General features: G+C 43.5%; 3 protein-coding genes across 4 annotated transcripts; 1 reads left to right on the top strand and 2 right to left on the bottom strand.

The window, feature by feature from the left end:
* Positions 1-5: 5 nt before the first annotated feature.
* On the bottom strand, positions 6-2,519 carry mrm1 (mitochondrial rRNA methyltransferase 1 homolog (S. cerevisiae)). Its single transcript, XM_076094179.1, has one exon. The coding sequence runs from the start codon at positions 2,404-2,406 to the stop codon at positions 1,081-1,083; it is 1,326 nt and encodes a 441-aa protein (XP_075950294.1). The 5' UTR covers positions 2,407-2,519; the 3' UTR covers positions 6-1,080.
* Positions 2,520-3,125: 606 nt separating this feature from the next.
* Positions 3,126-6,445, top strand: chmp2a (charged multivesicular body protein 2A). The gene is made up of 6 exons (XM_076094167.1): positions 3,126-3,263; positions 4,225-4,392; positions 4,489-4,668; positions 4,757-4,887; positions 5,559-5,620; positions 5,712-6,445. The coding sequence occupies exons 2-6, from the start codon at positions 4,225-4,227 to the stop codon at positions 5,831-5,833; spliced, it is 663 nt and encodes a 220-aa protein (XP_075950282.1). The 5' UTR covers positions 3,126-3,263; the 3' UTR covers positions 5,834-6,445.
* Positions 6,446-6,704: 259 nt separating this feature from the next.
* msl1b (MSL complex subunit 1b) lies at positions 6,705-12,103 on the bottom strand. 2 transcript variants are annotated; one of them, XM_076094165.1, is made up of 9 exons: positions 12,001-12,103; positions 10,766-11,458; positions 10,466-10,665; positions 9,921-10,282; positions 9,755-9,819; positions 9,596-9,663; positions 8,673-8,797; positions 8,519-8,591; positions 6,705-8,263 (listed from the first exon to the last, which is right to left on the bottom strand). In XM_076094165.1, exons 2-9 carry the CDS (start codon positions 11,366-11,368, stop codon positions 8,173-8,175), a joined length of 1,587 nt encoding a protein of 528 aa, XP_075950280.1. In that variant the 5' UTR covers positions 11,369-11,458; positions 12,001-12,103; the 3' UTR covers positions 6,705-8,172. The 2 variants fall into 2 exon arrangements, with proteins under 2 accessions (XP_075950280.1, XP_075950281.1); XM_076094166.1 differs by having other exon boundaries at positions 9,963-10,282.
* Positions 12,104-12,545: the final 442 nt, after the last annotated feature.

Genomic DNA, 12,545 nt, shown 5'->3' with positions numbered 1-12,545 from the left:
CAGTATGATCCGATGTTCTTTTATTAAAAATAAAACGTCCTACTCACTAGCATTTTAAAGAAGCAGTCTGGTGTTAAGTATTCCACGTTTTTCTTACTGTCAACAAATCCCAGTACAGAAGAACCTGGGCCCCATTTATCACTTTGTACATCCTCTATTCCTTTCCTCACCTCCTTTCCTTACATCTTAGTCCCACCCACGGGAGATGTGAGTGGACGAGACGAGGAAGAGACGCGAGGAGAGAGGACTCGAGGCAACAGGCATTCAACAAAATGAGACATTCAGCGATGGAGATTAAATAAGATGTGTGGCACGGCTGCATCATCTGTCCATTGTTCAACTTCCGCGAAGGACACATCTGTGCATCCTCGCTCATAGCTCCTCTAGCAAGCCTCCTCTCTCCTCGAGATGCATTCTAGGAATTGGGATGGAGCACTGAGATTGATTTCCGGGTCACAAGGAGACACAAAATCGGGAAATGAGAACAGTCAAATGTGTTTTATGTCTAACAATACTTTCAGACTTCCTACTCTACTTTAAACTTAAATCTTTCAAATCTGGTCACAAATGGATAGTTTCATTTTTAATAAAAAGGCTCAGTTACTTCCTAAATCTGCTGGCCACTGTAGTTTTTAGCAAACATCACTCAAACAGGATGAAATAGTGCATTTGTTGGGGAGTATTTTCAGCAGCAGATTAATCCACATTTAGTGTTCCAGTGAGTATATGTAGCAGCAGGATGGTGTATGTGTGATTGAGTCAGAATAAACTACAGTGTGTGTGTTCATGGTGATGAAGGAACAACAGTGAGGCTCATCAATGTGTTTTTAATGGAGCTCTATGGCTCAGAGGAAGAATAGATGTTAAGCTTTGATATACAAACAATACTTGTTCGCAGATAAATTCATTGTTGGAATTTGCTGAGAAGAAAAATATAGAATATCATCATCCTGGACCGGAGGAGCAGAGAGGAGAAGCTCTGCTCCTGGAGGAGGAGGAGACGCTGCTGCTGCCAGGAGCTGAGCTCTCCTCCTCCCTCCGGAGCTCCGACTGCAGTTCCTCACAGTAACTTTAAGGTGGTCATTGTCCGGTGGACCTCCTGGAGGACAGTAGAGCGTGCAGCAGAATGCCTGAAGCCACAGAGACGTTGAGAGACTCCACACCGGGGAACAGCTCTCTGCCAGCTGGGATGGTGAGAAGGGTTTGGCACAGAGAGAGCAGCTGCTGGGACAATCCCTCCCCCTCGCCCCCCATCAACAACACCGTGGGTCTGGTCATCTGAAAGTCTGAACACTGGGTCACAGGAATCGGTGTCTCCGCTGCCTCGGCCCCCACCGTGCCGACCACCTGCCAGCCCCGCGCCACCTTCAACTTCAGCATATCTTCGAGGTTCTCGTATCCGTACACCCCGATCACCTCCATGACCCCTGAGCTGGCCTTGCTGACCACGGGGGACAACGGACAGCTGTGGCGAAGACTACTGGCGACCCGGTCCACACCCAGGAAATAAGCCGAGCGCAGGATGGCACCGAGATTCATCGGGTCCTGAACTCTCTCCAGGACGAGCCAGAGAGGGGGGTCTCTCCCGTTGGGCACGGCGGAGTCTCTGTCTTCGGCGAGGAAGCCCAAAGGACTCGCCTGCAGACACACCCCTTGATGTACTCGCCCAGAGGACATCTTGTCCAGATCTTTCTTGCTGACCCACTGCACTTGAACGCCTCGCCCATGGGCCTCCTCACACACCTTTAACACGGACGCCCTGTCAGAGGCCTCGCTGTCTTTCACAAACAGTTTTCTGGCCGTCCTTCTGCCCTGAGTGAGAGCCAAGAGGCAGGGGGCGATGCCAAAGACGACCTCATAGTGGTCTTCTCTGGGGTGCAGCGTTGACTTCTGTCCCGCCATCCTCTCCTTCTCTGCAGGGAAATCATCCAGACTGAGTCTCCTGAGTTCAGAGGACACTCTGCTGTCACCCTCCCTCCTCTGATTTGGCCTCTGCAGCTCCGGGATCTCCTTTTTCCACGTTTTACTCTGACCTGACCTCTCCTGTTTCTGCCACCCATCAGATACAACAGGCTTGCGTTGGACACTGGAGGTGCTCGACACCCTGCGTAGTCTCTTCCCCACAGGGTCGAAGCTACTGTCCGCTGGGCACAGGAGAGACGCGGAGACGTGGTGGGAGGCAAACTGAGAGTCCACTCCTGAGATTGATGCACGCTTGTGCAAACTTCTAGTCCAACCGAGGAGCAGCTTGTGCTGATGGGCCATGCTGAAGACCCACATGTTGAAATAATGGTGAATATGTCCAGAGGTACTGAGAAGAAGCGCAGCTGCCACAGAGACACGTGGTTCAACCGCCAGTGAAGTCCATTCATCCGTAAAAGTTGTGTCCGCAGGTTTACTGAGCATGCGTCATGAAGCGCTCCTTTTGTTCAACCTTCAGCAACTCCTATCTGCCTCCACAGCTGACATGTTCGTGGCGTATGCAGAATATACGCACGTGCAATCCACCTACATAAAGTGCGCAACATTATGACCGGATGTCGAGCCCTTTCCCCTGCAAAATAAAAGCCGTTTTCCATTTATTGAAAATTTTATATTTTTATTAAAATGTTTAATTCCTCCTCATGCAAATAAAAAAAATTAACTAGCAATACTATTTTTGTTTGTTTTTGTGTTTTTGTTTCGCATGAATGGACTACAAATGCATTTTGTTGTGCAACCCTAAACCCTGTGTTGTACAATGCCAATAAATGAACATTGGACCTACAAATGCACAACAGTTGCAACATCAAAAAGTATTTGTATATTGGAAATGTAAGAACAAGAATATATAATGCAATAAAATATAATATAATATAATATAATACAACATAATACATTCTTGAATCAGCTTGAATAAAGGACTTTTACATGTCATGGAGTATATTTACAATGTGGTATTACTACTTGTACTAAATAAAATAATTTTGAGTATTTATTCCACCACTGCCGGTATTAAAGAAAATGTCACTGATCTATGAAATAAAGGATTTTATTTTGAAAGTTCGTGTTTCTTCCTGTAGTTCGTACGTGAACCACGTGACGTGACGCCGGCAAAAATCGGACGTCCGTTTTTTATACGTACGCAATTACGTAATTTCCGGTACCGCAACACGGAAGTGTTGGAAAGAAAACAAATAATCGTTCAAATTTGTGTCGAGTGGAAGTCGGAGAAGACGCCTTAAACACCGTTTAACCTTCCGGATTACCGACTTTTTACGACGGTGAGAGCGACACACTGCCCGGGGTTTGGGTTCATAAAGATGCGGTTAGATTGGTATAGGAACGAACTGTTGTTGGAGGATGTTGAGGCTGATTTGAGAGGCTGAAACACGGCTGGACGGAGACTTCAGGCCTCCAGTCACATTACTGACTGATGAGTAATATTTTCCACGAAACGAAGAGGTCAACGGCTGGAGTATAGACTCTACATGAAGACCGACGTTGTTGGAAACTTACCGATAAAAATAGCAGTAGTATACACATATTGTACTTAAGTAAAAGTACTACTACCACACTGTGACAATACTGTTACAGGTAAAAATCCAACATTACATACATGTTACATAAGTTAAAGTATGTAAGTTTAATCAGGAAAATGAACTTAAAGTATTAAAACTAGAATAATGTACACTGTGATTGTTAAACTGTTATATATAATAACTAATAATTATTTTATTCTGGATTAATCATCTGAATATTTTCTTCTTTTATCCGTTTGTTGAGAATAGTGATACATAATTGGGTCACAATTTCCTAAAGTGACACCTTAAACAACAGTCCAAACCTCAATATTATTATTATTACTAATAATTATTAAGTGTATTAAAAAGAAAAGCTGCAAATCTCCACAACTGTAATACATGAAAAAAAGATGGTTATCAACTAATTTTCTTTATTGATTAGTCGACTTATTGTCTCAGCTTTACATTAACATTTTCATGTTTTGTGGGCTAAAATCTTAATTGGTAAAGTAACTCAAGCTGTCAGATTAATACAGTGAAGTAAAACATACAATGTTTCCCTCTGAGCTTTAGTGGAGTTAGTAGAAAGTGACACAAGAAGAAATAGGAGCAACATGTTCTGTCAGTTTACTAATTGATGAATTGACTCATCATGTCAGCACTAGTTTGTAACAGTACCTACTGAACTTGACTGTATTGACCTTCTGTTTTGGTCAAACAGATGGACTTCCTGTTTGGGAAGAGGAAGACTCCGGAGGAGCTGCTGAGGCAGAATCAGAGGGCGCTCAACCGAGCCATGAGGGAACTGGACCGAGAGCGACAGAAACTGGAGCAGCAGGAGAAGAAGATCATCGCTGACATCAAGAAAATGGCCAAACAGGGACAAATGGTGGGAGACGAAGGAAGAATCGCTTGTGTTTTATGATGAGAGAGAGATTTGTGATCCTAACATGTGGTGTGTGTGTGTTGTGTTAATTCCTTGCAGGACGCCGTCAAGATCATGGCCAAGGATCTGGTCCGCACGCGGCGCTACGTGAAGAAGTTCATCATGATGAAAGCCAACATTCAGGCCGTCAGTCTGAAGATACAGACGCTCAAGTCCAACAACAGCATGGCTCAGGCCATGAAGGGCGTCACCAAAGCAATGGCCACCATGAACAGACAGGTCTGAAACACAATGCTATTATTTGATGGAATTTTAACCGCTAACCTCCAGATGTTGACGGTAAATCTATTTTGTTCCTCTTCCGCAGCTGAAACTGCCTCAGATCCAGAAGATCATGATGGAGTTTGAAAAGCAGAGTGAGATCATGGACATGAAAGAGGAGATGATGAACGACGCCATCGATGACGCCATGGGCGACGAGGACGATGAGGACGAGAGGTAAGGGCCACCTGTTGTTCCAGATTTAGGGTACGATGTTAGTATAATAACTATTTATCAAAGGAATGAGAGAAAATCACAATACCTGTGTCTGTTACTCCCAGATGTCCGAAGGTAACGCGATCTGTCCACCAGCACTTCTAAATATATTAGTATTTTTTCAATCCTTCAGAAAACCCAAATGTAAAAGCGTCACATTGTGTTTTTACCGGATGTTATGTGCTGGACTGGTTCTTCAGTCTCTGCTGATCAGCTAGAAGTTTCCCTCTGTTTCCAGTTGTTTATGCTAAGCTAAGCTAACCGGCTGCTGGCTGTAGCTTCATATTTACCTTCTTGTCTCAATCTCAGCATGAAAGCAATTAAACACATCGCCCAAAAATGTTAAAATACTAGTCCGTACAGTTATTTTTCATTATATAATAATTACTTTCCCGAGGAATGAAAGAAAATTACAATATTTATGTCTCTTATCCCCACATCTATCCCTCACAATACCCATAATAGCGACTAAAAGTCAGGAGGGGACGACTTAACCTGCTGCGATATTCTTATTGAAATACATTTTATGGAAGTGCAACACTAAACGAGTGGACTGCCCCTTTAACTCATCATCCCACATGTTGTGAATTCACTGTCATACGTCACTGACTGTGTCTCTGCCTCGTGCACAGTGACGCCATCGTGTCCCAGGTGCTGGACGAGCTGGGTCTCAATCTGAGCGACGAACTGTCAAGTAAGAAAAATCCCATTTTACACACACGCGTTCCTGTAGTCTGGTTTTTGTACGTCACATCACTGGAGGCCCATCGTGTTGTTCATTTCAGATCTCCCGAGCACCGGGGGAAGCTTGTCGGTGGCCGGAGGAAAGAAGGTGGAGCCTCAAGCCGCCCTGGCGGACGCAGACGCCGACCTGGAGGAGCGGCTGAATAACCTCAGGAGAGACTGAACAGAGTGGTTGTTAATACAGATACAAACATACTCCAATCTCTGTGTTTAGGTTCTTTCAAAGGATTAACTGGCAGAAGACTCGCTGCTTCAGCTGTGTTATAAAGGTATGTGTGGCTTTTTTGTTCTGAGGTGTGTTTTTTTCCATTTAATGCCTGTATAATGTATTTTGTCAACAAAAAGGAAAAGCCTATAAGGGTCATTATCCTTCATGCTGTTTTTCACACTTTAAATTAACACTAAAAACAGAAAGTTTAAAAGAACCCAAAGCAAAGTTAACAGGACAGAAGTGGATATTTTATATGTCAGCACTTTTTTTTGTATCAGGCTGGTTTGTCGTATAAAATACACAGTTTGAGCCCTGATGTCGTCGGGGTTCAGCTGAAGATGTAGTACAAAGTGTGTTATCTCAACATCCTTTCTGTCTAAATTCACTAATGGGACGGTTTATTTTACACAAATATACAAAGGAAGGTATATTCAGCGACTCGTGTCTTAGTGTTTTTGAGATCTGCAGGATTTTCACCAAATAATGAGTCAGCTGTGTTTGTTTTTGAGAAACTGTCCCGTTTTTGATTTTCTTTATTCAATAAACTTTTTTTTCAAGATTTAACTAACTGGTTGTTCAGTTTATTTATCATGAAAAGAACTTCTGAGCCTTTGAAAACAGTTTGTCTTCAGTGGCTCTGGAGTCTAATGAATAAATATCCCACAATGCAATGCGATAGCGACAACGTTGGTGTGCAGACAGCTCTGTAGCATCAATGCTTTAATGTAAGTTTAACTCTATACAGCATCACATCAGATTATTTTTAAATATCAAATATCTGCCCCAACTTCTTCCCATTCGATCAAACCACAAACATCCAGAATATCGTAGACATGTTAATTTTATTCCAAAAAAATTTAACTTTCAAAACTGTCAATTTGTCAACATACAATCATAGAACAATATTGAATGTACTCAACACTTCCAACATTAAATAATAAAAAAATAACAGCCATGTTTTATGTACATTTGTTTCTGGAAGCTATGTACAAAAAACGAAAGAAAAGAAGAAATCAACTTTTTGCATTTCCAAAAGCTGCCTCCACAGACAGCCCGTTGCATCGCATGTTTAAAGAGGTCGAGCAGAGAAGAAAACACGGTTTGTATCACAGAGGGAGATTTAACCGGCAGCATGTCGAACATCTACAGAACTACAGCTAGAAAGCGTATTGATCGTCTACAACGGTTCCCTTGAACGTCAGATAACTGGAGACCAAAATGCATACACACAACCTGCCTAATATTTACTGCATGTAAGCGTACTGCGAAGATCAAAGCTGTACTTTGTTATTATCAGATGGCGTCGTGATGAACAGCTCTCGCTGAACAGAGCAGCCAGTCATGCTTTCAACGACGACAGTTTGCAGTCCGATGAGCGGAGTCTTCTCCAGTCGAGGGCTGAAGCCATGCTACCGTGTCTTTTTATTTATTTAGAAACTGCTAAATAAGAGTCCATGCAACTCACGTTAAAAACAAACGAATAGGAACAGAGCAGGGAACAGAACACTGGGCTTTGACCACCTGTCGAAGTATCCGTGCTGCTGTTTTCATGAAGCAAACCAGGAACACAGAACAATCATTTGGTTGCTTTTTTTGTAAAATTTCTCGAACTAGAACTGCGATTATTTCAGAAGAAATCATGCCGAGTGCGGCTCAAACCTCCCGATATCACACCAAACATTGATAAAGTCGTATTTGAAGTTGTGTGCGAACAGCGATAAAGGCAATACACAGCACGACAGTCAGGTTTAGATATTGTGTGGCAGGACGACCCAGAACAGAAAGTTAGTCTGCATATTGCTCGTAACGTACAGCACAAGCTCGACTTTCAGGTCAAAAGGTTTGTTTTTTTACCGCCGACATGAATGCGCTCAAGATTAGAGTCCACTTTCTCCCGTCAGCTGCATAAGTGACAGAAAGCTCCACTTTTATGTGATGAGATCCGTTTTGCTGCTACAAAATGTATTTTAAACGTGTTACAGAACATGCACATGACCGTTCATAGAGTACAAACTGATGTGCCGTCTTCAAACAGCTGCTAACGCGGAGGACTGTAATCTTGTTGCATTTTAATCTCCCTTTTTATCAGAACGAGACCAAAAAACATCGAACTATCTGCCATGCTTGTATAATATTCTGCAGATCAGCTGGTCAGCGGTGAGACTTCAGACTGAAAGCAACAGCAGTTATACATAGCGACTTGTCCCTCCCCCCCACACACCAGGCAAGACAAATATAGCATTTTCTAATCCGGGCATGGAGTGGCATCTCTCCGCTGTCACAACAGGGCTTCACTTCCGACAGGTCCGATGAGGAGTGTGTTTTTTGGGCACCTCGATGCGACAGCGGCTTCGGTCGTCCAGCCAGGGCAGCTCGAAGTTCCTGCAGGAGGAAGAAGAAACATTTTAGTAAAACAGACTTAATGTTCAAATCACCAAAACAAGTCTTACACACATGCTTTTACCAAATAATCTCAGCTGCTTTCACCCACTGACTTCCTCCCCATCTCTCATTTTTCACATTTTTTGAAATTGCAACTAAAACATCCTGCAGTGCAGAATCACCAGAGTAATAGATGACCAATAACTTTATGGATCATGCCACGATGAGCTAACCTCACAGTAAAGACGGACTTACTGTTGTGAGAGTTTGGGCAGCGGCCGGCCAAACGCAACCACAGGCAGGAAGGGAGTGATCACGATCGTTTCAACTGGCAGAAACAAAAGAATAAAGTTTAAAAAAAACATCCCACTGATGTTGCTAAATTGTGTATTAAGTTATGCAGATGTACCATCTTCCGTGTCGGGATAGAAGGACGAGAGCTCTGGCTCCGTCTCCGGGACGACCTTCTTCCGGTTCATGCGCTGCTGCAGACGCTGAAACATGCGCTGCTCTCTGATTCGCTGGATGTCCCACCTGAGGACACAGACCGTCGATGAAAACGGCAGCAAGAGGAAAGAACGAGAGAGAAATCTTGACTTATAGCTGGAGAGAACTCCTAATTATTTGTAGCTTAAAGACTTCACAAAGAACTGAATCTCAAGCCTCCAGTGTTTACATGTTTTGTTGAGAATCAAGTAATACGTTTTCACACATTGTAAGCCTTTAAAGTTCATCCTCAAAGCTGGACCTTGTGTATAAAGTGTAGTAAATATTGAGGACAAACATACAAACACGCTGGTAAAGAAGGAAACTAGAGCCAGAAGATTCATTGGTCACCTCTCACTGATACATCAGCACTCGTGTTGCTTTTCTTGTTTTGCGCTGGTGTCAGTGTTACTTCTTACACACTTTTATCCTATTCTCTATATTAAATGAAAATACAAGCTTGTCCTCACCAAAACCAGAGCTTTGTGTTTATCACAGTGATGTATACTAAGTTTAGGTTTTATGGGCTGCATTGTTGTTTATATTTAAGCTTCCTGTTTCTTTGTGTTATGTAAAAGTTGTTTTTGACGTTATGATGTATTTTCCAACCACAATGAGGTTTTAACTGTTATAATATTTTGTAAAATTTCCCGTTTACTCCTCAACTGTTTAATAACCAACTTAAGGGATCGTTAAAAAATCATAACAAACCAATATTGTCCGATAACATTATGATCGGATTCTTTAATCTCCAGTATGGAGTATGAATCAAGCTCTGGTCAAACCTCAAAAACAAACATATTCATTCAAATCTCAGATAAAAGAACTGAAGTCAGTGTTCGGTACCTTTTCCTCCTCTTCTCATCCAACTCCAGCTTCGAGTGGCGTTTCAAAAACACATTGTCGTCCAGCGGCTAGATGGGAAGTCACACGAGTCATTCATGAGTTAACTGCTTTTGGATTTTAAGTGAGATAACTTGTTTTAACATTTAAGATGCAGCTCACCTCGGGCGGTATAAAGGAGGGGTCCTCGTCCAGAGGCTCGATAGGATTTTCTCTCCACGATGGAACTAAGAGGAAGAGAGGAGGGAAATCAAGTCATTCAGAGACAGCGCATTCGGGACATTTGATGGATAAAATGATTAGAAGATGGGATATAGGTCACGCTTACAAACAATCAGCATATCATGTACTACATGAGGAGTCCACTCACTGGCCACCTCTTCTTCCTTTTTAGGGGAAGTCTCACGCAGAGGCGAAAGAGGAGGTTGGTTCCAGCAACAGAGGTACATCTCTGTAGTAGACATGAAGGGCAGGTCTTCAATCTGACCGCTCAGCTCGGGCTCCTCTTTGCACGGGAGCATGAGGTCCCGTTCTGACCCCGACCGTATGGGAACGCTCTTCTCTGGGGTTTCCTTACTGCGCAGCTCTCTCTGATTGGGAGAGCCCGGCTGAATTTCAGACTTCTGGGGGCTGAGCTTGGCGCTTTTGCCTCGTGATTTCTGGACTTTTGCATCTCCAAAGCAAGATTTCCTGCGTGTGCAAAGAGAAGAATTAGAGTCATGAACTCTTCCGCTTTTGAATATTGCACAGAGAAAATGTTAAACTGTGGCAGGATGTAGATTCTCCTTTCCTGCATGCATTTAATTAATGTGGTTTGATTTAATACCACAAGTCAAATGAGAAACGCTCAGTGCTGTCTGCTATTTCCTTTACCTCTTTTGACCTTTACCACCCCGACTAAACTGGAGCGGAGTGGTCGTGTTGGGCTGCGAACCCTCCTCGACATCCATATCCCACATGTCCTCTTTGTCGGGGGTCCATGGCTCCAGGGGCTGGAAAAGGCGCTTGTCGCGTGGCGGGTCCTTCTTAGTCAGCTGCAGGCGACGCTCCATACGCTCAATACGCGCAAGAAGCTGCAAGAGAAGAAGACAGAGACAAAATAAACGTAACTTTAAATATATAAAGCCACACATTATGACACATTAATAGCAGATACTAAAATATTTTACATACCGTCTCCTTGTCTGCTTTGAGCTCATCTATCTCCTTGTCCTTGGACTGCAGCTGCTGTTGCTGTTGTTCAATGAGGTCCAGTTGGAGGAGGAGAATCTGCCGGAGGCAGTTGGCCTGTGTGTGGGGATTGGCGGGGGTCTTCCTGATGTTCCTCCACTTGCCTTCAGAGGAGAGCTCAATGGATGCGGTGCCGAGGACTCCGGGGAGGACAACCCCCTTCACGCTGTCATCCGCACCTGCATCCTTGGGGTTGTTGTTCAGAGCCATCTGAGGGTTATCCATATTGTCAGCAGAGAGGGGTTTGCCTTTCACTGGGGTTCCCTCACCCCCCATTTGTCTCACCGGGGACAATATCCCCACACTGTTACTGTCTCCTTGAACTACTTCTGCAACCGTGGGCGCGAGGGACACTTTGCTTGTCATGTAATTCTGCTCTAAGTCTCTGGATCTGCTCGGGATCTCGCCCCCGTGTGCGTTTTGAACATCTATGACGAAGTCGCAGGACTCCCTCTTGATGCTCACGGGTCTCGCTTGGTCGAAGTCGGTGGTGTCTGCGTCCTGTTTGAATCCCGTATGTGGAAACAGTGTGGACCTCAGAGTCATGGCGACCACGACGGCTGTCTCATCCTGCAGCGCCTCGGCGGTGCATCTCAACCACAGCTACCTCCCATGAGAACTTGACAGCTGCTCGTTCTATAAAACAAAAAGTCGATTTGTCGTGTTATTGTCTGTTCAAATGGAGGCAAGCGGTCTCTGAGCTGGTAGTAAAATATATGCACCAACTACTCATACTTGAGACAAACCGTAGAGAACCAAAGCAGCGACACAGTGCCTGATCCTGGGCATCCTTTTCCTAAAAATCGAAATAGAAGCTAAGCTACATTAGCAGTGTAATAGAAGTACTCGGAAGCTAATTCAGACACAAACTTGATTTAAAACTCAGTGTGGTGCGTCATGGGTGGACATTTCAGTGAGAGTGCTTCAAACAAGAGGACTCGGGAGTGGCTGTGTACGACACTGCCTCCATTTGCCTCCATTTTGATTCTCGCGAAATCATGAAAAACAATAACAAGCTAGCTAGCTAGCTAGGTAGGCTAACGTTTAGCCGGCTAGTTTTAACCAACAGAAACGCACTTCCGGGAGCCACGCAGTTATAACGACAAAGTGTAATACAACACTAACAATCGGACATACGTGTTTTGTACTAAAAATGTATTTATATATGTATTTATTACCTCGACTGTTATTGAAGTCCACCTGCAACTGTCTTCATGTTCCCTCCTCAAGACTTGTTTTAAAGCGCCGACTACTGCGCATGCGTAATTTGTTGGATGGCCATTTCTTGTGTTTTGAACGTTTTTGACGTTGAGGAGCAGCCAGCAGGGGGCGACAAAGTACACGCAGTACACATTATACTACGATTATGTAATGATGATACTATTGTTATGATGTAATGAACTGTGGGAGAATAAAGTAAGTGCAGTTACTCAAGTGCTGAAGGACACATTTTTACTTTTGTACTTTAGTATTAACATTTTATGCGACTCTGTACTTCTAATCCACTACATCTAAGAGACAAATATTGCACTTTTAAGATAAGAGAGACTTTATTGTCCGCTATCTTTATACAGTGCAGTACAGTATAAATTTAAACAAAGTTGTGTTACCCTGATCCCATTGCAAAACAACAACAAAAAAAGAAGAAATGAACATGAGATGCAAACAACCAAGATACAAAAGCAGAACAAGACAAGGTACAAACATATAGTGCAATAACAAA

The sequence above is a fragment of the Anarhichas minor genome, unplaced genomic scaffold (assembly GCF_050575085.1).
Source record: "Anarhichas minor isolate MPS153535 unplaced genomic scaffold, ASM5057508v1 ptg000017l, whole genome shotgun sequence".
In the NCBI taxonomy this organism is placed as follows: Eukaryota; Metazoa; Chordata; class Actinopteri; order Perciformes; family Anarhichadidae; genus Anarhichas; species Anarhichas minor.
The sequence above is the reverse complement of the archived record's forward strand: the minus strand, read 5'-3'. Positions and strand labels throughout refer to the sequence as shown.

Excerpts from the sequence above, each read along its gene's own strand:
- mrm1 (XM_076094179.1), bottom strand. The coding sequence starts at position 2,406 with ATGCTCAGTAAACCTGCGGACACAACTTTTACGGATGAATGGACTTCA.
- chmp2a (XM_076094167.1), top strand. The coding sequence starts at position 4,225 with ATGGACTTCCTGTTTGGGAAGAGGAAGACTCCGGAGGAGCTGCTGAGG. Across the intron at positions 4,669-4,756 it reads TGGCCACCATGAACAGACAG|CTGAAACTGCCTCAGATCCA; the intron begins GTCTGAAACACA and ends CCTCTTCCGCAG. Across the intron at positions 5,621-5,711 it reads TCTGAGCGACGAACTGTCAA|ATCTCCCGAGCACCGGGGGA; the intron begins GTAAGAAAAATC and ends TGTTCATTTCAG.
- msl1b (XM_076094165.1), bottom strand. The coding sequence starts at position 11,368 with ATGACTCTGAGGTCCACACTGTTTCCACATACGGGATTCAAACAGGAC. Across the intron at positions 10,283-10,465 it reads GGTGGTAAAGGTCAAAAGAG|GAAATCTTGCTTTGGAGATG; the intron begins GTAAAGGAAATA and ends TTGCACACGCAG. Across the intron at positions 8,592-8,672 it reads CTATCCCGACACGGAAGATG|TTGAAACGATCGTGATCACT; the intron begins GTACATCTGCAT and ends TGTTTCTGCCAG.